This window comes from Neovison vison, chromosome 12 (assembly GCF_020171115.1).
Source record: "Neovison vison isolate M4711 chromosome 12, ASM_NN_V1, whole genome shotgun sequence".
In the NCBI taxonomy this organism is placed as follows: Eukaryota; Metazoa; Chordata; class Mammalia; order Carnivora; family Mustelidae; genus Neogale; species Neogale vison.
Genome location: NC_058102.1, coordinates 26,387,657 through 26,411,243, shown reverse-complemented (window position 1 = coordinate 26,411,243; position 23,587 = coordinate 26,387,657). Strand labels below are relative to the sequence as shown.

Genomic DNA, 23,587 nt, shown 5'->3' with positions numbered 1-23,587 from the left:
ATGGGAAAGTGAAACGCACAAGCGCACCCAACCTCTCCAGCCCTCCCCGCCTGCCTCGCTCCCCTCCGCCCGTCCCCTCCCTTACCCTCCGCGCCTCCCCGCGAGCGCCAGCGCTGCACAGAGGAACTCTCCGGAGAAGCAGGGCGAGGAGGAAGCCGCTCCGGAGCGCGCAGGGCTTGCCGCCGCCGCCGCCGCAGCCGCCACAGCCGCCGCGCAGGCTGCCGGAGCGGCCCCGCCGCGTGCCGCCCTCCCTGCTCTCCTTCCCGGGCGAGCCGCGGGGATGGGGCGGCCGCGGGAGCCCGAGCGCGCGCAGGAGCCGCCGCCGCCGCCGCCCGCGTCTCCGTCGCCGCGCGCCTGAGCTGCCGTCGCCGCCGCGCGCCCTGCCCGGGGGCGGCCCCCCCAGCCCCATGGAGGTCTCCCGGAGGAAGGCACCGCCGCGCCCCCCGCGCCCAGCCGCGCCGTTGCCCCTGCTCGCTTATCTGCTGGCGCTGGCGGCGCCGAGCCGGGGCGCGGACGAACCCGTGTGGCGGTCGGAGCAAGCCATCGGAGCCATCGCGGCGAGCCGGGAGGACGGCGTGTTCGTGGCGAGCGGCAGCTGCCTGGACCAGCTGGACTACAGCCTGGAGCACAGGCTCTCGCGCCTGTACCGGGACCAAGCGGGCAACTGCACGGAGCCCGTCTCGCTGGCGCCCCCCGCGCGGCCCCGGCCGGGGAGCAGCTTCAGCAAGCTGCTGCTGCCCTACAGCGAGGGGGCGGGCGACCTCCAGGGGCTGCTGCTCACCGGCTGGACCTTCGACCGGGGCGCCTGCGAGGTGCGGCTGCTGGGCAACCTGAGCCACGGCTCCCTGCGCAACGGCACCGAGGTGGTGTCGTGTCACCCGCAGGGCTCGACGGCCGGTGTGGTGTACCGCGCGGGGGACCAGAACCGCTGGTACCTGGCGGTGGCCGCCACCTACGTGCTGCCGGAGCCTGAGACGGCTAGCCGCTGCAACCCGGCGGCGTCCGACCGCGACACCGCCATCGCCCTCAAGGACACGGAGGGACGCAGCCTGGCCACGGAGGAGCTGGGCCGCCTCAAGCTGCGTGGGGGCGCGGGCAGCCTGCACTTCGTGGACGCCTTTCTCTGGAACGGCAGCGTCTACTTCCCCTACTATCCCTACAACTACACGAGCGGCGCCGCCACCGGCTGGCCCAGCATGGTGCGCATCGCGCAGAGCGCCAAGGTGCTGCAGTTCCAGGGCCAGGCGGCCCTCGACTGCGGCCACGGCCACCCCGACGGCCGGCGCCTGCTCCTCTCCTCCAGCCTGGTGGAGGCCCTGGGCGTCTGGGCGGGCGTGTTCAGCGCGGCCACCGGGGAGGGCCAGGAGAGGCGCTCCCCCGCCACCACCGCACTCTGCCTCTTCAGGATGAGTGAGATCCAGGAGCGCGCCAAGAGCTGCTCCTGGGACTTCCAGACGGCCGAGCAGAACTGCGTAAGTCCTGCCTCCGGGGCGCCGCGGGGAGTGTTGGTGTTGGGGGGCCGCCGCCGAGGCCGAGCGGGAGGGAGACCCGGTTGCCATTCACCAAGTCCCGGGTTCCCACAGGTCGGTGGCTGCCGAAGAGCCGTTCTCTTACTGTCTCCGAGACCTCGGGCGGCCCTAAAGCACAGCCGGAGTTCCCCAAAGGGAGTGGAAAAAGGGAGGTGGAGAGGGTAGGAGTTTGGCTGAAAACTCTAGTTACTGCATCCCAGTGCCATCCTTCTCTGTCCAAACGACGCTTGTTTTGGGCTGAGCCTCCGCAGGCAGCCCACCCCCCCACCCCCCCGCCTTCCCTAATCGCTTCCCCAGGTGCATGGGCTTAGCAGGCGTGTGGGTTTGACCCTTCTCTACACCGTTACCAAACACGGCGCCCTGGGCAGAGAAGGCGGTTGAACCTAAAGGGCGCGCTGCCACACCCCAGCCTTTGCCCCCCCCCCCCCAACCAGCAACGCACGTGATGTGGTCAGAAGAGTTGCTAGCCTGCTCAGCGTGGGTCAGTGCTAGCCTAGAAGAGGGGCTCCCGCTTGGGGGAACAGAACCCTCGGCGTGACCCGGTGTGAGGGGGCGGGGCTGCGGCTGTGCTGTGAGTGCGCTGTGGTCTCCGGGGGGGAGAGGCAGGGGAGGCTGAGGTCTCTTTGTGGATAAAAGCTTCAGCCTGGAGGGGAGAGTGAGATAAGAGGTTGGGATGCCGCACAGTTTATAGGCTGCATGTTACCGGACTCGACTGTGGGGCTCAGGGACACCACCCTTGTATTTTGCCCACCCAGCCAGAGCCCAGGTTCCCGCCCCCGGGTTCTCAGGGCAGCCACAGCTTGACTCTTGAGATTGGCAGCTCTTTGACTGGAAAATAAAGCGGCGGTTCAAGAGGGTCCAGTTGATGGGGATTAGGGAGCCATTGTGCACTTCTCAGAGGCCGTTTTCCTTCCAAGGCTGCTGGCACGTCGACTCCACATATGGCCCCTGAGAGGGGAGCCTGCTGAGAGCCTCCTTTATAACTGGACAGAAATCAAAGAGCAGAAATTAACGGCTACAGGTGTTGCCATTGTTTTGGGGTAAAATGCGTCAGAGAGGAAGGGGAGAAGTCTCCACTTGGAAAACGTGTTGTAGTGATACATTGTTGTGCACAGGGGATCCTGGGCTCTAGGTATGGTAATATGTGTAGAGAAAGACCCTCCCAGCCCCACCCACCCCTTTCTCTGCCAAGCACATCTTACCAAATATTCGCCCTGTTCTCCAAGGAGGGAAAAAGAAAAAGAAAAAAAAACAAACACAAAAAACCGGAGGTCCTTTCCAAGGTTCCTTAGATGGTCATTTGCTTCTCCCTCCTTGCCTATCAGTTGTGTGCTGGGACCCGCGGGTAATGCCTTCATTTAGTTACTGGTATAATTTTTTAAAGCATAGGTTATAACTAGTGCTCCCTAAATGCCTTCGTCTTGCCATACACATATACTGTTTCATATGTTTTTATTAGATGTTTAGCATCTGAGAGTTCAAGTGGGGCAGAAATCGTTGCCTTCTACTCCTCCATAGAAAGACTTGAACGCACCTCCAAATGTTACTTAGTACCAAGCTTTAGGCATCCTTGGTCTCTGGAGTTAATGACAAGACAGCTCAGAGGCCCACAGCGGGTAATAACAGTAGAGGTCCAGGCTCTGTCATCTGACAGCTGTGTGGATGTGTGGAGCCAAAACAATTCTCTTGACTGCCTCTCTGTCCCCGTTGGGTCCTGGAAGACTTCGCTCCCTTCCAAACCCAGCAGGCATCCCGAGTGCACTCCGAATCCACGTTTTGGCTGGATCAGGTGTTCCTACTTGCTCTGGGATGAGGAGGGGAAGGGAGGGGGGCAGTCGGAGAGCTGTTTATCCCTCTTCACGGGAGCTTCTGAAGAGAGCTTTTCCTTGGAAATCAAGCCAGGTATAAATACACGCTGCCAAAAATCTGGAACCGGAAAAATAAATAATTAAAAGGGGTCCCTCCGCAGCCTTTCTTGCTGCTGTTATTTATCAAGAATTCCCAGTGTGCTGAGAGCTGTGGATTCTGAAAGACAGGGTCCCTACCCCCTGAGCTTGTCATCCAAGTTAAATAATATACTCTGGTTCAAACAATAGCATGTCATGGCTGCACAGGTGGGAGCTTGGAGTTTTGCTTTTTTTTTTTTTTTTTTCTAATTTAAGTAAATTCCTTGCTGCTACTATGCATTAAAGAGCATTAATGGAAGTAAATTTCAAGAGGGGTTTGAATGGGGGGGGAGGTGATAGGTTTGATGAAAAAGCTGACAATTTTTCGAACCTATTAAACAGGCAGATAAGATACTTAATTCAACAGCTATTTGCTTGGCGCCTGCTTGTGTAAACAATGCCGTATGCTGGGTGCTACTGGATTTGCCACTGAAAGGACAATAGCAGGTTGCAGCCCCATTTAATGGGGTCACAGGATCAGCATGCCCCGGACTGTCACTCAGAACAATGATGTCATTTGATTGCATTTGTTCTGCATTTTATTTTCTGGTTTTGAATGCATTTTGGAAAAGGCAGGCTGAATTACAGGTGCCTAAAACCAGAGACTGACTTGAAACACTCTAGAGGGAGCCTCAATAGACTCCAACAGCGATTCCTTCAGAGCAGACCCAGGGATTTTAACAGTAACCCAGAGGCGGTGAGGCACAAGCAGCTGGATTGGCTGGCCTTCTCCTTTCCTACTAGGTGGCTCTCTCTTCTTTTCCATCTTCAACCAGCCATGGGTAGCAAAGTGACAGGAGTGACTGGGCTGTGTTTTCTCCTTTCTTGGTTCTCCTATGTCAGTGGCTTCCGCTGAGGATTAATTTACGAGGTGCTTGTGCAATGAGTGTGTACCCAGCTGTTCACACGCTGGGTCTTTAACTTTTCTGCCTTGCCACCAACTTTGAATCGCTTTCACAACTAGAGCAGGTTACCTTCAGCCTGCACCCCCGCCAAGGGAGTTGATTTCCGCAGCCCCTTTCTCTGATGACCCTGATAAGTATTGGTACAGCCCTTCCCCATATATTATTTTTCTCAGCCCCTGATCAAGTCTAAAGTTGATTCTATGAGGAACAACCCCATCTACCTGATGAGGAAACAAGAGAAGTGACTTGCTCAAGATAACAAAATAAGTGCCTGAGCCTTCTGGCTTAAACTCAGATCTTGAAAGTCTACCTCTGTATTCTTCCCCACCACTCTAGTGTTTTTCAAACTTTCTCTTGAAAGAGGCAGCCACCAACCTCCCATACAATGTGGGGTTGAGGCTGATCGGTGCCCTTTAAAGTGTTTTAAAATTTCATGTGATTCCCATACTCCGCCTCCCCCAGCTCATTCTGTTAAATTACTTGCAAGTTCATGAACTTCCTTCCCCTCTGAACTCCTGCTACTCTTGCCACACCAACGCACCCAGAGAAAAGTGGACGCACGTTTCCAAGTCTGGCTGTTCCCACAGTGGCGTGGTCACCATGGCTGGGTCCTGGGGTTGCTTGTGGTCTACACATGGTGTCCACCTGCTCCATAGACACTGAGGGTGCTGTGTTTTTCATAACCGTCGGCTAATAGGGTGGATGCTTGTAGTTCATTCTTAGCTCTTGTGGGGAAACACACGCCCTTCCACACTCCCATAAGTCCAAAGCCTGATAGAACTTAACCGTCATGTGGACAACCACAAAGACACTCACATGCTCTCCAGCAGACAGTCACCCAAGATCCTGCTAGTGGTGGTGTGCAGAAGTAATGTCCCAGGATCTCTCCACAGTGCAGACTTGTGCATTGCCTCTTGACCTCAAAATCCACAGTCTTCCTGTGATGTTTATTCCTCCTTTAGTTTCTGTTATGATCCTGTCTAGCCATTTCACAATCTGAAGACTAGCTGGTGAATTCTCCCCCTCTACACACATCTGAAACACAAGGGTAGATCTAGAAGAAAAAACAACAACAACAACAACAAAAAAAAAAAACCAAAAAAAAAAACACAAAAAAACCAATACTGACTTAGAAGGGAAAAGCAATATAGTTACTATCTACTGGGTTGTTCTAATGGCCAGGCTTTGGGCTAAGCACTTGACATGCCTTATTTTTGGTTGATTCTCACAGTCCTCCTCTGGGGCAAGGACTGAAGTTGCTACTGTGATTTTATAGGTGAGAGAATTGAGGCTGGAGAGCTTTGGTTAGATTCCACAGCTGTGAAATGGCAGAACATTAAGAACCAGCGGGGGTGGGAGGACTGACTTGTGGACCTGAGCTTGTGAACCACTGCCGCAGGCCGCCCAGGATGTGAATGTTGGGTTCTGGTGTCAGTCCTAACTTGTTTGGAGCAAGTCAGGCCCTCCTGACTGCTCTGATAAGATCAGCTGTTTGCGGACAGTAGATGTGAAAGAATGGAGCATCCATGGCTCCAAGAACGGCATTTCTCTTTTTGTAGATTGTATAACCAAGAAAGTTCAGACTCTAAGAGGGCGGTAGCTCCTCATCTGTCAACTTTTGGACTGTTTTGACATTCTTTATATTAAAGCTCACAAACAACCTCAAGAAGACCAACAAGGCCTCAAGGGGCTTCTCCCAGTCTTTGTTCTTGGACACAACCCAGCTCAGGTCCTGAATCGAGAGAGCTCAGCCTGTTAAGTCTGGGTTATGGCACCTCTTGTCTCTGTTAGCAGCCACAATTAAAACGCGAGCCCCAGAATGTTCAGGAATTGGTAGCATTTTGTTTCCTGTTGAACGCAGAGTACTTAGCCTAGTACCTGGTGTGTAGTTAGGACTTGAGAAATATTTGTGGAATGAGCCAATGCAAGGTCTTAGAGGATCCTGTTGGAAATGTTTCCTTGCTTGGGAGCAACACTTTCTTGAGTCTGTCCACTTCAAACAGCTTGAACCATTGGCTTTTTTATTTATTTATTTTTTTAATGTCTGATGTGTTAGAACCTCTTTCTTCCTGAATCTCAGGCAATCTGGCATTCCTCCGCCCCTCCAGGCCTTCCCAGAAATCCCCACTGATTGGAAGAGTCAGACTTCTGGTTTTACCAATCTGCGAGTTAACTTTGACCATGGAAACCCAGCATGGTTGGAATTCCTATGATATAATTTCATAACATATGTGATTGTGCTTTTCCGTGATGGGAGGAAAGGGCCTGATGCTGCAGGGCAGTGTTTCTCAAAGCGCAGTCGCTGGACCAAACGCATCAGATCAGCATTGCCTGGGAACTTGTTAGAAATGCACATTCTTGGGCCCCCCATCAGATTTACTAAATCAGAAACTGAGTGGGTAGGTAGCATTTTCATTTTTTCTGGGTAAATACCCAGTATTCCAGTGGAATTACTGGATCCTACATCAATTCTGTTTTTAACTTTTTGAGGAACCACCATACTATTTCCCAGAGTAGCTGCACAAGTCTGCATTCCCACCAACAGTACAGAAAGGTTCCTTTTTCTCCCCATCCTCACCAACACCTGTCGTTTCTTGTGTTGATTTTAGCCATTCCGACAGGTGTGAGGTAATAGCTCTTCGTGGTTTTGATTTGCATTTCCCTGATGGTGAGTGATGTTGAGCATCTTTTCATATGTCTGTTGTACTCCTTATCCTCTTCTAATTGCTCAAAGCAAATACCTAGAAAACCTTCTAAACTTTTTCCATTTTTGAGCTTGTATTCTGAGTCTCAAGAACGTAGAGGTCACAGTTTAATGAGCCCCTCCTCTCTTGTATACAGCAGTCTATTTGCAATTCATTTCAGGATGGGGGGAGAGGATTTCCAGAGTTTTCCACTCTCCTGTACATCAGAACCAGCTCCACACCTTGAAGTTCTCTGAGGATCTACTCTTTAGAGCGTCAGTGCTCATACGGATCTCTGCGTTAGGCACAGTTGGTTATTCGAAACAAACATCTACTTGAGCAAGCTCAAATCAGGGGGCGGAGGGCTTAGTGGAAAGAACTAGGCGGAATTCCATGGAAATCTGGGAATAGGAGCAGGACTGTGTAGGGGTTTCAGGCACAAACTCTGGAGCCAGGTCAACTGGGACCAAAGGCACCATGTATAAGTTGTGGGACCTTGAGCAAATTACTTACCCTTTCTGTGCCCCAGTTTCCTCATCTATAAATCGGCATCCTGTTTGCTTCATAGGACTATTGTCTGGACTAAGAAGTTCATATGTCTTGGATGAACCCCACATGACCCCTAGGAAATGCTGTGTATGTATTTACTATCCTCACCATCAGGATTATTGATAGTAACAGGATGTGGCTTCCTCGATATGGAGTTGAAAGGAGGTTCTGGACCCAAGGCAGCTCAAAGAAGCTCAGCAGCAGGAAGTAACAGTTGCTCATTCTAAGGTTCCACTGTCAACATGACTTAGCCTGGCTACTTCCCTCTCTCCTGCCCCCAGTGCCCTCTTCTTCCTCAAACATCTGCCTCTCCAGCCCTCCACATGAATGCTGCAGCCTGCTGTGATACCCACTCTACGTTTCAACAGCATTTAACCTTCTGCTCTGGCTCCCCACTGGCAACAACAATCTGTATTGTTTACTCAGATTTCCAGGAAAGAGATCATGCCTCCAGCTTACCTTTTCACACCAAATTAGAGCCCTAGTTCAGGGTAGGGATTTCTGGTCCTTGGGGCAAGATGCCTGGCCCAGTCAGAAGGAGGGGGTCAATATGGCAGATTCCCTGCACATGGAACAGTGAAGAGCCCCGCTGTGGACGCCGTGTTGTTTATAATAACACGGTACCATCTCTCCTCCCTCTAAGCTTCTTGATGTTCTCTGTCTTCCCTGAACGTGTGGTGGCCCGTGGCTGATAAGGACCGAGGCCTGCTCTGGGAAATCCCAAAGTCTGCTGGGGGATGGGGGGTCGGGTGGGAGTGGGGGTAGGGCAATTTGGAGGACTTATGGGTCTAACCTGTTTGTAGGAGCGAACTACTACTGTTGAAGTAGTATTAAGTTTGCTGTTTCGCTTTTTATGAAATGTGTCCAGAGTGGGGTTCTTTTGGTCTTAATATTCTGTTTTGAGGAAAATTGTAATTTTCCTACTGTCACAAAATTAAATAGAATTGTGACCTTTTCCCCCACAGTCTGTGGCTGAGTTTTATATTGGTTTGTCTGCCTCAGAGTTACAGATACTGCTCTCCTGAGAGGAGTTACAGTGGGGATCTGACCCCAGGAAGCCCGGTCTTGCTACGCTGGCCGGTGGTCTCAGCAGACGTCAGCATACCTTTCCTGTAAAGGTCAGCCCATCGATAATCGTGGGCTGTATGTGCCACACACCTGCTGCTGAGTGTGCTGCTGTTGTGTGCAAGCAACTGTAGACGATACACACGTGAGCAAATGGGACAGCGTGCCAATAAAACTTTATGCACACTGAAGTCTGAGTTTCATATAATTTTCACATGTGAAATATCCTTTTCATTTTTTTCCCCCAGCCATTTAAAAATGTAAAAGCTATTCTTAGCTCCTGGGCCATTCAAAGAAAAAAAAAAAAAACCCAAACAGGCGGCGGCCAGATTTGGCCCACAGGTGGGAGCCGCCCACCCTGCCTTGATGGCAAGGCGGAGGGTAAAGCAAGCCTGTGCAATGTCAGGGGACGCGGTGAGAGGTAGCCAAAAGACCCAGTGGACGCCCTTAGATGGAGGGTCAGACTCAGCCAGGAAAGATCTTGGAGGCTTCAGAGAGGTGATGCTACAGCTGTGTCTCGAAGCTGTGTGGAGGAGGCAAGGAAGGGAGTTGCAGAGAGAGGGGACAGCTTGCACACAGGCGGGACGTTGAATAAGCTTGCGAACCGCAGGTAGCTCCCCCTGGCTGGGAAGCATCCAGAAATGAGCAGGCAGGGCCAGATGGCCACAGGCTTAATGAGACAGGCAAAGACGGCTGGATTTTCTCCTGATGGTCAGTCACTTTCAGATCTTCCAAACGTGGTTCTTAATAATCAGTCTTAACCAGGAGCCCCGTATGAGAGAGTGGTTAGTACTCATCATTGACTTGCTGCACTGGGTGAGCCCCTGGTCAAACGCTGGGACACAGGGGGCAACAGGAGTTTGGAGGTTCCGAGAACCCTGTGGCATGTCCTTCCCCACCTTGCCTGTCCCTGAGGCATCTCAGAGGAACTTCTAGGATTCTGCCAAACCGGTTGTGAAAACCATAGCCATGGCTGATGGAAGACAAGAGCGGGGCGATACGCAGACACGATCTGATGATGTTCTAGAGCCATCACTCAGAACAGTGGAGAGGCAAAACCGCGGATCAGAAGGATGCTCCCTGGTTCAAACCAACAATTTATTGAGTTTCTATTACATGCCATGTGTTGTGCTAAAATACTTCTGTCAGTGGCAAATAGAAGAGATAACATGTAGCAAGTAAAGAAGTTTTTTGTTTTTTTTTTTTTTTTACATTGGAATAATAGCTAGCATTTATGGAGCGCCTACTGTTACCAGTGGTGTTCTAGCACGTTAGCAGCAGAGGCACAGGCTAAGGTTGTGAGCTTAGCTGGTACTAGTGAAGGTTCTGTTTAAGCAGTTTGAGTCGACACTAGGAAGATGAGAAAGGATATTTGTAGATGGCCCCTTGGAGAACTGGGACACAAACACTCCTTGCACACTGGGCGGGTGCAAGGGCTCAAAGGAGAATGACTTGGCCGGCTGAAAGAACAAGGTTAGCCTGGTTGGGTACTGGGGAGGGGGTAAGGGGAGAGGGTTGGGGTAGGAGGTTGGAGAAGGCAGCAGCAGTAGCCAGATCCTGTAGGCCTCACAGGCCATGGGAAGGAGAGGATGTTTTATTTGCAAAGCATGGAGGAGCCTTGGAAGGGAAGTGACATGATTGGCATTGAGTCCCTAGATAATGCAGTTCCATGGGGAATGGATGGGAGGTTGGCTCTGGTAGAAGCAGGAAAAGCTTCAGGTGGGAAATGACGTCACCTTGGTCTAAAGTGGAGATGGTGAACATGGAGAGAATCACATGGCTTCTGTGGATTGCAGTAACCCAGCTGATGATATGATAACCCTGTAGACGATATGAACCAGCGTGTTGGCAGTGAGGGTGGAGAGGGAGGGATTAAATGAAATACCTTTTTAAGATGTAGAATTGAGAGGTCTGGTGACCAGTTGGAAGACAAGTTGAATTTAGTTGATTTGGTGATGCCTTTGGGACAACCAGGAAGAGCCACCATGCAGGCGGGGGACAGAGAAGTTAGGGACTTGGGGATGTGCCAGGCTCAGTGTTCAGCTCGACACGGTGCTGTTGAGGCTGGATGTGCCTCCAGGGGAATTGCCAGGTCTGTCTGTTTCCCAAGCGTCATAAAAGGGTCTCACACCTAGTGGGACCTCAATACATATATTTCCAAAGGGAAAGGTGTTTTCCATTTCATGGAGAAGATGGTGATTCTAGCACAGTGAACTGAGAGCTTCCAGGAAGAAGTGATACCTGGAGCTATGTTGATAGGAAGCCAGGGAGCCCAAAGGGAGGGACATTTCCCTGTGAGGGAATGAAGCTGGATTTCTTGTTGCTCCCCTATCACCCCCTCACCCCGACCTGGTCTTGGAAGAGTCTGCTGGAGAAGCATTTGCTCAAACAACCAGCTGCTCCTAATCATTGTTCACTGACATCTTCCCAAGGCTCCATTTTCAGCAGTGACCGTCTTAAGAATTGGATTCCAAGTGCTCACCCTTCCTTCTCTAAGGCAACAGGAGGAGTACCTAGCCCAGAGCACCCAAGGGTTGTAGGTGTCATGGAGGGTCGGCCTCCTGTGTGCAGCAACATTTCCGTGTCCTCGACCCCAAGGGCTCCAACCACCTTGGAGCCCTTGTTCCATGGACTTCTGTGAAGTCTATAGATCCTTCTCCAAATATTGGTTTTAGATGCATAAAATAGAAATGAATTACAAAATGAACCAGTTATATGGCTACAGAGATAGAGCAAATTGTGTTTTTCAAATTGAGCTATAGTAATATGTCTCTTTTAAAAATATGGATTGGTTTATTTGAGAGAGAACGAGAGCGAGAGCATGTGTGCACAAGTCGGGGGAGGAGCAGAGGGAGAGAATCTCTAAGCAGACTCCCCGCTGAGCTAGGACCCTGTTGTGGGACTCGATCTCATGACCCATGGGATCATGACCTGGGCCAAAACTGGGAGTTGGGTGCTCAATGGACTGAGCCACCCAGGTGCCCTGAGATGTAGTTATATATCTTAACACAGTAACTAGCAGGATCTAGCAGTAGTAACTCCTATAGTTTCAAAGTAGAGATGAGCCTAGATGATATTTAGAGATATCTGAACAACTATAAAATGATATGAAAATAATCTGATTTCTTTTGGTGACAAAGTCACCATTTCCGTTAATGCTACTGTGTCCTGCATTCATAATTAAAGAAAATGCTGTATTTCAGTTGGAGTTAGGTGAAATAGAGTTGACCCTCTAACAACACAGGTTCGAACTCTGCAGGTCCAATTGGATTTTTTTAATATATAAATACAATACTGTAAATGTATTTCCCTTTAGATTCTGTTAATATTTTCTTGTCTCTAGTTTACTTTATCTTAATACGGTATAGAATACATATAAGGTACAAAATACATGTTAATTGATAAGGCTTCGGGTAAACAGGTTATGAGTTGTTAAGCTCTGTGGGGAGTCAAAAGTTATACACAGATTTTCATTGGCATGAGGGGTTGGCACCCCTAACACCTGTGCCGCTCAAGGCTCAACTGTAAATTTATTTTTTTAATTCCTGAATTCTATCCATGAACTGTGGATGTCAATGGATCCCCTCCCAAAACCATTCATTTCAGTTGTTATTTCTGAAGCCAGCAGCACAAAATGTAATGTATTGTATTTTCTTTCAAAGCCTATTTCTTTGGCTTATTTTGATAAGAGGGGGTTTATTCCCATTTGTATTTTATAGATCACACTCTTGTCCAAGAGCAAGTGCTCCATAAATGATGGGTGGGTAGGTGGACGGTTGATGGGGAGACAGGTGATGGTGGATGGAGAAAAGTCTCGGACAGGTTAAATGGCCTGCCTAAAGACTCACGACCCATAAGTAATAGAGCTTGAACTTGAACCCACATTTTTTTAACTCTAAATCTCTTGTTCTGTTTCTTCTTCCATGGTACCATTATGCTATTTTCATTTTAAAGAGTTAGCCCAATGCAAGGCTGTATTCATAAAATATGGTATTCTAATCATGAAAAAACAGTCCAATTATTCTTTTTTGGTCAGAGAACAACCCAAAGTACTTTGTTCCCATGGGAGGACCATATTTTCAGCAAACTGACTCTGTAGACTGTCTATGGACTGAGAGGGCAAGAGACCCAGAACTTTCTCTTATGACTTGTGGAGAAACTATGGATGTAAAATTTGAGAAGGCCAAGATGTATGGTGGTAAGAGATGTAGGGTAGTTAGTATTGCTCCCTAAGGCAGAACCAAGGTCCAGTGTTCACAAGGACAAATTTTGGCTCAACTGCAGAACTCAGTAATGACTAGACCTACTTATCAATGTACCAAGGTATTGACTGAAAGAATTCAAATGTTGATCCACATATTTATTCATGCATTCAATAAACATTTATTGACAACCTACCACATATCAGATGCCTAGGTGTATGCTGCCTTCAAAATGCAGGATCAGAGAAACTATTGTTAGAGCTGGGAGTCTGTCTACTGGGAGACAGATAATAAATAAAATTTTGAAACAATCTTGCAGGGAAAAGTGGAGTTCTATGATTCATAATAATTGGAATAGGATGGAAAGGTCTATAGTTACATGTCGGCAAGGAGATGACATTGAATTTGAAACCTGAAAGATTAGAAAGATCCAGCATACAAGGGGAACTAGAAATAACATGTGCAAAGGCCCTAAGGCAGAAATATGGTAACATGTTAAAGAGTCTCAAAGAACTGTGGAAATTGAGGTGGAATGGAAGAGAGGACTGGTGGGAATAAATGAGAAGAAGTCCACAGGGATGAACTCAGGTAGGATCTGGGGAGACATCTGGATGTAGTTCTAGTGTGATGGGAAGGTGATAAAGAAATTTAGGCAAGGGAGTAACACACTTGCTTTATGTTTTAAAGGATCACTCTGACTGCTGGTCAGAGAAAGATTATAAGTTGAAAGGGAGAGATCAGGAGGTGCTTGCAGTAGATCAGGAGAGAGATGGAGGGTGCTTAGCCTGGGGGCAGACTATGGAGATGGAGAAGGCCAATGGGATTGTTGACAAATCCAGCTGAGATTTTTCATGTATGACTGTGGGGAGTGACAGAAAGGAGCTGAGGGTGATTGGTGATACCTTTCATCATGTTGGGGAAGACTGGGGAGGACACGGTTAGAGGCAAGAAACTTCTAAATAAGCGTTTTCCAGCAACGCCAAAACCTGTGACAGATTCCAGTGGTTCTCAAGGAGAAAGATGCTATTTGTTCAGTATGTAGAGATGTAGGGGAAGGAGCTTTCATACCTAATCAAATGACAGGATGGGGGCACTACTGACATTTTATGGACAAGGGTCAGGGATGCTGAAAGTCCTGTATCACACAGGACTGCTCCCATGATAAAGAAATACCCCATCTAGAATGCCAGCCGCTTCCTTGTCCAAAAACATTTGTGGACTGAGAGCTTTTCAACTCTAAGAATGTAGAAAAATGTGTTTTTCCCCCACTGTCAGCCATTCATCTCTTTTTGTGAATTATTTGAGTCAGGTTCTTTTCAGAACTAATTGACTGAAATTAGCCACAAGGAGCAGATGGAGATTTTGATGGAGGAAGAGGTGTAAAGCAGGAAGGAGGAAGGATAAATCCTGGAGAGTGGGACTTTGATGGTGGGTAGGGCTTCGAGGCTGACACTGAGGGGTTCAGAGGGAGGAGAGAAGACAGAAGAGCAAGTGGAACAGGCAAAATTCAAACTTCATTCTGTGTTTCCTGCGGTTCGACTGCTAGTTGCCTGATGCCTGCTGGTGTACACACTATCCAGCCATGTCCCCAAACTTCCCTTCACCCCTTGTGCACACTTTGAGCTTTTCCTTTTGATCATTTGAGTCCTCAGGGTAAATTCTTCCTTCAGAGGATCAGAGAGATGCCGTAAGCTTAGAACCCAAGCAATGTTGTGTACTCTAGAAGAACAAAGAGAAGCAACAGGAGTCTTAATGGCTAATGAAATCACGAACTTGGGTGAGAAATTGTTCCTTCCATCTCTCTACCTTAATAAAGATCATCTACTTATTTTCACGTACAAGGTTTTATCTGAGCCTCACAACAATGCTAAGAGGCAGAGCATATATATTAGTCTGTCCATTTTATAGATTTGGTCATTGAGGTTCAGGGATATCTCAAAATCAAGCAGCCCATAGCGGGCAGAATGGGAGGAGGTGGGGTGTGTGTGTGTGTGTGTGTGTGTGTGTGTGTGTGTTTGTGTGTGTGTCTGCACAAATCTCGAGTGCAGGACTCCACCTGAGGTTTCCCAACCACAAGTGGACCCCTGGTGAGTTCTAGGAAATGGTGAAGAAACTGTTTCAAAATAAGTATATGCCAAAGGAGAGCTGGATACAAAAGTAACTGCCCAAGAGGCATTTTCTCAAGGTAGAAGTAGTGAATAAGCCCTCTGTTGGTATCTTTCCTGGAAACACCAAACTGAGGGAGTCTTTTCAGCACCTTGGAAGTAGAAGACTTGACTTTTGCTGGGTCCCTAACACTTGAGGCCCCTCTTTCATGCACATTGCCTCCTACTGTCCCCATAACAGCTCAAGTAGGGCTGGGAACAGCCTCCATTAGGCGTGATGAGTCAGGCCATCTTTTGCATGGTAGGAGCAAGGCCACGGTGTTACTCAGCTCCGGAGGGTGCCATTCACCCCAGAATACATGACTGGAGCCCCCTGGAATTGTACACTGGGAGTGTGTATTGTCAATGAAAGGTCATATAAGGGTGCTGCCAGGAGGTCAAGCTGTTTCCCCTTGCGATGGGCCCATTGCTCCCCATACACACACTCTCTCTCACACACACATGCCTCCAGCCCTCCCCCTTCTGGGTAGCCTTGGTTCCACTTTGGTACGTGGAGCCCAAGGCTCTCTCTTTTTGAGCCCAAACGTTGTCTGAGACCAGGTAGCTTTTTCCCTCAAATGGAGGAAACTTTCCCTCTTCAGGCTAAAGCGTGGGTGTGACGTCGTGGTGAGACATGGCAGGCGGGAGAAGCAGAATGACAACTCTGAGGGAACCAAGAAAGCCCAAAGGGGAGACAAGGTTTAGAGCTAAATCAAGATTGGATTCTGTCATGAAAGGCAAAACTGGCAAAAGCATCATTACAAGGCATTAACCTTGTTACACAAAGACGAACAAGCAGAGGCTGGGATTCAGAAATAAATTACACATAATAAACTAGACAGAATAGGCTGAGAGCAACATTAGCGATGACGCCCTAAGGGGAGAGAAGGGCAAGATAGAGAATAGGCCAAAAAAAAAAAAAAAAAAGAGTAAGAATAATCTCTGGAAACAGGGGGCCGACTGCACATTTCACCCCTTTTTCGTCTTGGCTCCCTAGCTATTAACTTCACTTCTGTGAGGAGGTGTCTCTGAAGGCTGTCTCTCTTTTGTTTTCATTTGCTGAAATGAGCATAAGAAAGCCACTCAGAGGGCCCCTTTTTCCATTCACGGGGACTTGTCCATTTCTGTGTGTTTGTAGCACAAAAGAATCCATTTCCATTCAGCCAGAGCTGCCCTTAGAGTTTACGTGAGGTCCAAGCCGGCTCTTTCCTATTTTCTTCCAGGCTCACTGATGTAATGGGCTGTGCAATCCTGACCGTGGCCAAGGTCTTCCACGGTGAGGGGAATAAGTGTCAGCCAGTTCTTGGTCCCTCGTAGCTGAGGAAAAGCTAGAGTCTGGTGTCACGTCCAACACAACTCTCATTTCTTGCAGCGACTTGCTTTTGGTTGCAAGTAACAGAAAACCCATTCAACAGCAACTTAAACCATAGCATCTGTTGTTAGTAAATGTTTAAAGGTTCAAAGCTGTGCTCCATGGTGTTCTCAAGAGCCTAGAGCCGTTATTTACCCCCACACCGATTTTAGCATGTTGATTTTCATCCACCATCTTGAATCTCATGGAAGCAAAATGGCCATCACTCTGGGCACGGGGGCCTCACACAAAACAACAGTTATCAAAGGGAGCAAGTGAGGGGAGAGGGCAGAGGGACTCTTCTCAAGAGCTGCTGCTTATCGTAGAGATTTATTCTCAGAAGCCCCTTCAGTGAACTTCCCCCATCTCACGGGCCCAAACTGGACCGGCTCGAAGGAGTAGGAAAGCAAATGCTTGGTGGTGGAGAATGAGATTACCCCGTGGCTTAGACCCATCATGGTTTCCCAGACTACCAGGTCAAAGTCAGGGTTGTTGTGGCAAAGAAGGTGGGAATAACTGCCTTGAGTGTGGCAGCAACCATTAGTGTTTTAAAATGAGGTAATGAAAACAAATATGGATCTTGTATTTCTGTGCACCAGATGTTGTTCCAAGGTTCACTGGGCTTGCGTACTTAGAGTAGTTATCATCCCTTGCATCGCATAGAGGAGGAAACTGAGTCGCGGAGAGGTTAAATAACATGCACAAAATTACTTAGCTGGGAAGTGACAGAGTCAGGATTAGGTAAGGTGATAAAATAGTCCGTGTAGCACACAGTCAGTGCATGTTACTGAGACCAGCAAACAGGGACCAGCATGTTAGGACATCTGCTATCACTGATGTACCTCTACTATCACTCTTCTCTATAATCCCCTACCAATAAGGCTAAATCGTAAGCCTTATTCACAAATGAGAAAGCCAGCCCCCAACAGGGTCACACAAACTGCCCCGGTCAGCCAGGAGGTGAGAACTGAACTTGAATGCAGACCTAAGCTCTCTGACCACGTAGATCCAGGAGGGCCGTTCATGCCACCGGCTCCCAAGTTCAGGAGTGTTGATCTCATGGCCCTACTACTTACCTGTGTTACTGATCCAGGACTTCATTTGGAAAACTACAATTATTAAGGAACGGTCAGATGTCAGGGAATGGTGCTGGAAAAGATGGGATGGTAATTTGGAAGCAATTTTTGTCCTTATGTCTTTACAGCTTTTGAGACACTTCTGGATTTTTTTTGTTTTTATTTTTGGCTTTGTTTTGTTTTTTTGTGGGTCTAAGCAGAATATCACAAACAGAATTTCTCATCCAGCCTCAGCAAAGACTTCCTGTGATGTCATGGTTCTTGGCTAGTCAGAATGGCTACACTTATCAAGCACTTATTGTATACCAGACGTAGGCATACCCTGTCCCATGAGGTCCTTGTGGATGAATAATCAGCAACCTATAGCCATAACTTTTTCTGTGCCATGGGTTGAGGGGGAATGGAGTCCTCTAGTCAAAGAGAACAGCACTAGAACATTCCAGATGCCCAGACATATGACACCTAATTCTCTGAGTTAGCCTCTCTGTAATGCTCAAATATTTAATAAGAGTAATAGGCATGGTCAGCTGATCTGAAATTTGAACAATTCTGGTTTTATTTTAAAGGAAGATGTGTGGTGTGGTTTTATTATTTTTTTCAATCTAAAGGTCATCTGATTTTTCTCTTTCTGCTTATAGTCATGAGGCATCCTTATCTAAACAGTGATCTATTGTTCTGATTCTCAAACCCACAGAATTTTTTTCTTCTTAATTTCAATTTTAACAGGATACTTCCTCATTTTCCCCGACGGCATGAAAAACAGGGGGGAAAAAAGTCTCTATGGGCTTTCTAAAAATCTTCTTAAACTGAGTTCACTATGGAATATTTTATGCAAATAAGTCACTTTCTCTTAGGTTATGACATCTTTCCCTTAAAAAGTGATCACAGCATTGGAAAAATCCTTGCTAGCTTATCTTTTCTTCCCAGTGCAACTTCAACAAAGAAATATAGACGGCAGTTTAAAGGCTTCAGAAATCAATTTAGTCCATGAATCCATTACTTTAGATGTTAATGAAACTTGGTGGGTTTAAAAATAATGAATGTTTAATAAGACATAAATTGAAAGACATAAACACTGTCAGCAATAATATAATGAAGTTAATAAGTCTTAGCCTCCCCCTGCGAACCTCCCCTCCCCCCAGACAGGACAACTTGAAGAGTTCCAGTGAGGCTTACGGGAGTTGGCCGGCTCTCCCGTTGGCTAAAACTTAAATGTGGGTTTGGAAACCTTAGTACAATTGGGAACTGAGCTCTGGCCGATAAAGTATGCTATCACACCGTATTTAGTAGCTGCAGATGGTAACGGCTTGCTCTAGCGCTGTATCTTCCAGACATTTGTGTAACAAACTCAGTTTCCTGTTGTTGAAGGCAGGAAGCACCATGAAACTCTTCACGCCTTGAACCAAGAAAGACCAAGACATTTTGGTGGATGCTCGCTCTGCCCTGGGTTTAAAGAGGGGCTTTAACTAATGAGCGGGAGCAAGCACGCGATTAAACCGTGCTCAGTGCTGTAGACCATCAGAATGCCTTCGGGCTGGAAGCTGAACTTTTTGTTTCTTCTTCAAGAGCATCAGCCCCATGTCCAGCCCTCCTGCTTAGTTCCTCTTTAGCTCTGTGGTTCTGTCCTACCCACCAGCCATGAATGTATTTTTCCCTTTTTACCCTCTGAATTAATTACCCTGTCTTCGGGCTTTACGTTGCAGGCATCTGGTAAATCCGCAGCCCCTCCTCTCTGCCTTTGCACCCAATGGGATGGTCCACCTCACAGCTTGGGAAGTGGCCTGTTTAACCTCACAGGAGCCAATCCCTCGCTAAAATAATTTGCAGGAGGATCATGCAAACCGCCAAGCATGGGATCTTCTCCCTCCTAATTCAGCAGTGGGCTCTTTCTTGGCCATAGAGTGGAACTCGATTTCATCTATCAGCTGGGGGAGTGTTGGATGGATGGCTAGTTCACTGCTGGCGATCAATACATGTTAATACACAGTCAACAAATGGCTTTCTGTGGGTTGGGCAGGCGTGGTGATCCTGCAGAAAACGGGGCTAAGCAGGTGCTCCTGGGGGTCTTGTCTAAGAAAATGTGTTTGGGGCTCAAGGAGGATTGTTCCCAGGTGGGCATGAGTGATTACCGCTGTTAAAAATGATCTTTTTTTCATTTGTGCGTTTGTGTGCATGTTCAGAAAGAAGGCGAGCAACCTGAGAGAGTCCAACCAATCGCCTCATCTACCTTGATCCATTCCGACCTGACATCCGTTTATGGCACCGTGGTAATGAACAGGACTGTTTTGTTCTTGGGGACTGGAGATGGCCAGTTACTTAAGGTTGGTTTTTTGTGCCTTCTTCAATGTCAATTTTCATCGCGATCCATTTTGTGATTTTTAATTTATTTACTTGTGTTTTTTTTTTTTTTTTATTGTTTCTGGGTTATACACGACATCTTACCAACTGCTCTGTGAACTGCTCCGAGACCCTCAGAAATGACCACAAAGAGATTTCTGGAAATCTGTATGGGATGGCCTCCCTAGCCTTGTGTAAAGAAACTCCAACCACCTTGCTTCCCAGGAGCATGCCAAATTATTCTCCCTCCTTTACTCATACACTTCCGAGGGGAGGTAAATGGGGGTCTGGCCCTCCCGCTCCCCTCTGTCCTAAGACAGTTCACCCTTCGCTCCATGTCTCCTTTGTAATGGAAATGTACGATGCGCCTGATTTCTGATAACTTGAAACAGATGAGGGATGGTACGGTTTGAAAAGTAGAAAGAACAGGTGTTCCTTCCCCTCCAACCCACTTGCCACCCGTGGAAGGGTTTTGTTTTATGCCCTTTGTGCCCACATCAGGGAGAGGTTAGAGACCCAAAATCCTTTGAGACCCCGCCTGACTTTTATCTTGGAGGACTATTTTTTCCCTACTGTATGGGTATACCATGGGTCAAGTTGGGGTTATGATTCACTGGGGGTTGGGGGGAAGGCAGTGGGAGGAGGAGAAGATAAACCCAGGGTTACCTAATGACTTGTCTGGAGTGATAGAGCGGCCGGCCTCTTAGCTTCATCAGCAAGCATTTATCGAACACGTCCCACAGCCTCCATCAACAGTCGGAGCTGGGAACGGCGCAGTTTCTGTCACCTTAGGCTGATGTTCCTCTGCCTCCCGGTAGTCAGTTGATTTACTGTCAGCTCAGAATCTAAATTGAGTACAAACAGATTTGATTTCTCTACTGATCTCCCATCGACAACTAGCTGTGTGACTGAAGGCGAATCGCCTAACTTCTCTGGGCTTCCTTTTCCTCATCTGTAAAATGAGATTGCGCTAGACAACCTAGAAAACCCCTTTCTCTCCGGATGGTCTCTAATTCCGTCTTCTGTGCACTTATCTCCCACTTTTGCCAAAACTATTTGCTTGTTTCCCTGATGTGCATTGTGTATTCCGGTCACCCCCGCCCCCCACCTTTGTTCATGCTGTGCCCCCTTCTGGGATGGCTTGGTGTTTTTGTTTTTTCTTTTGTTTTTTTTCTCTACTGAAACCTACGATGTGTCTGTGCTTTGGCTCAGCTCATGCTCTACCTGCTCTCTGAGGCCTCCGAAGCCCAGAGTGACCCTGTTTTCCCCTCCTCTGAAATACTCATTAGCTGTCTCCTTCTTTTGGCTCCTTACAGATGTCTTGCTTTGATACCCAGCCTTTTCACTCCTGTTGGTCTTGCCTCCCCCACTTCATTTGTTAAGCTTCTCGAGAAGGGGGTCCCGAATCCCCACAGCCTAATACAATGCTGCGTGCCTGGTAGGCATTTGATTTAATCTGTTTTCTTTGGAGGAAACCCAGCAACATATGGGAGGGAGTTTGTTTGTATACACATTCTTTTAAAATATACATTGATCATCTTTCCTGTTGCGTGAGCTTGATTTCCTGGGGAAAGGTAAACACCCATCCGTCACTCTACGCAAGTTGCTTGGCGCGGTGCGGTGACACATGTGGCTCCACCAATCCTGGGCAGGCGGATTGGACCCATTTCACCTGGCACGGGACGCGGCCATCCGTCCTTCCCGGGGCCTCCTCACCAATTATCTCTTCAGATGGAGGCTCTTTCTGATGAGTTTTGTGACGAGAACACTGTTTCCCCAAAGCAGAGCCAACCAAATGGCTACATGGTAAACAGGAGGTGAGGGAACACTTGGCCCTAAATCGTTCCCCGGGGGACGGCCTGGTTTCGCCTGTCCTGTCGGCTCACCCCCCGGGGCTGGCGTGCAGCCGGCCAGGTCACCGTGTTGTTGTGGCGTCAGAGGGCTGGGCCCGGGCTGCCGCTTCCAGCTGACGAGGAGGAGGCAGCTGACTGAAGCGGGGCTTTCCTCAGCATCTGTGAGGGGCACGCCTTCAGAAGCCTTCCCTGCGGCCTTGTTTTTAGGATCCCAATAACACGGGCAGGTTGGTTTGGGGGCTTATTTGGTGACTGCTGGCATTTGTGCTTTGTTTCCCTTGTGCCTGTCCCTCTCCATGTTCTAACGAATTCCATCCTCTCCACGACGCCGTGAGGTAGTTACAGACTAGGCCCGTTTTACCCAGAAGGGAAGGGAGGCCCGGAGAACGTGGATGATTTGCCCGAGGTACACAGGGCACAGCAGAGATCTGCACGTCGGGGGACTCCCGCGTCTGCACTAATGTCCCCGGAGCTACCCTGAGTTTGTGATGTCTGCCTCAACCACTCCTGGAAGGTTCCCTGGGGGCGGGGGGCAGGAAGCACATTGATAGGGATCCATGGAGGGGCAGTGACAGTGGAACCCAGGCTCCTAGGGTGTCCATCAGGGTTTTTAGAAGCACCAGGAAGAATCCCAGCTCTGGGAGGAGGCAGACCATCTGACTGGAGGAATACCTGTATGGCATGATAACTTCCGGGGAGTTAAACCCTGCTCCCGGCTTCACTCAGGAAGGTCCCTTTCCTCAGGAGGAAATTGTGAGGGAAATATCTGAACTGACTTGGCCACGCCGGACTCCCTAGACCAGCCCAGTAATTCCCAAGACTTCCCCATGTCTTAGACGCAGCCCATGAAATTACCCAGAGTCCCAAGACCCGGGATTGTGTCACTGATTGGGAAGGCATAGATAATCCCCGAATGCCTTTATTCAAAGACTTCAAGCTTCTCCCTTGCCAGACTTGTCACCAGAACTGTTAGAAAAGATGAACATTGATAGACACAAGCTTGGCTTCTGAAGCCACAGAGTGGAGGTACTAATAAGCAACGCAAAACACAACCCAACCCGAGGCAGCCAGTGGGAGGAGGAGAAGAAAGAGGGCTTGGATCACCCACAGCCTGACTCATCAGTTTCCCAGTGATCAAGAGTTGGCAGTATTTTGACAGACGCCAGGCACTGTAGTATATGCCTGGTTGGATGAGGGGCAGGAAACAGCAGTTGGGGGCCAATTGCTGGTTTTGGGTTTGTTTTTTATTTTTTTGCTTTGTTTTGTTTTTGTTTTTGTTTTTTACTACTACATGTATTCTCTCTCTCTCTCTCTAACTTAAATCTCTGAAAACCTCATGGGATTTTAGCATTGTTCGGTGTAATTTTAAACCTCAGGTTATTTAAATATTTTTTTTCTTATTATGAAAGTAATATATGTTCCTAGAAAAAGTTACAAAGTAACAGGGGGTGAGGAGAAAACAGAAAAAAACAAAACAAACAAACAAACAAACAAAAAACCCTAGTTCTGTTGTGTAGGGGCAACTGAAGGCAGCATTTTAGATTTTTTTTTTTGGCATAGTTGAGGTCAGACTTTATCTAATTTTGCACCCATTTTTTTCCCTTTAATGAGGGAAAAAAATGCCTGTATTAAAATGTTATGGAAAACCCCGGGCGCCTGGGTGGCTCAGTGGGTTAAAGCCTCTGCCTTTGGCTCAGGTCATGATCCCAGGGTCCTGGGATCGAGTCCCGCATTGGGCTCTCTGCTCAGCAGGGAGCCTGCTTCTCCATCTCTCTCTGCCTGTGTCTCTGCCTACTTGCGATCTGTCTGTCAAATAAATAAATAAAATCTTTTTTAAAAATGTTATGGAAAACCCTTTGTAAACAGTATTTTTTTTTTAAAGATTTTATTTATTTATCTGAGAGAGAGAGACAGTGAGAGAGAGCATGAGCGAGGAGAAGGTCAGA

At 48.3% G+C, this 23,587-nt stretch overlaps 1 protein-coding gene across 2 annotated transcripts in view; it reads left to right on the top strand.

Annotated features, from left to right (window-relative positions):
- The first annotated feature begins 407 nt into the window (after positions 1-407).
- The window catches only part of PLXNC1 (plexin C1), a 143,892-nt gene continuing 120,712 nt past the window's right edge, over positions 408-23,587 (top strand). For both annotated transcript variants that reach the window (XM_044228116.1, XM_044228117.1), the window contains exons 1-2: positions 408-1,472; positions 19,632-19,772. In XM_044228116.1, the coding sequence (XP_044084051.1) occupies positions 408-1,472; positions 19,632-19,772 (1,206 nt within the window). The remainder of the gene's footprint in view (positions 1,473-19,631; positions 19,773-23,587) is intronic.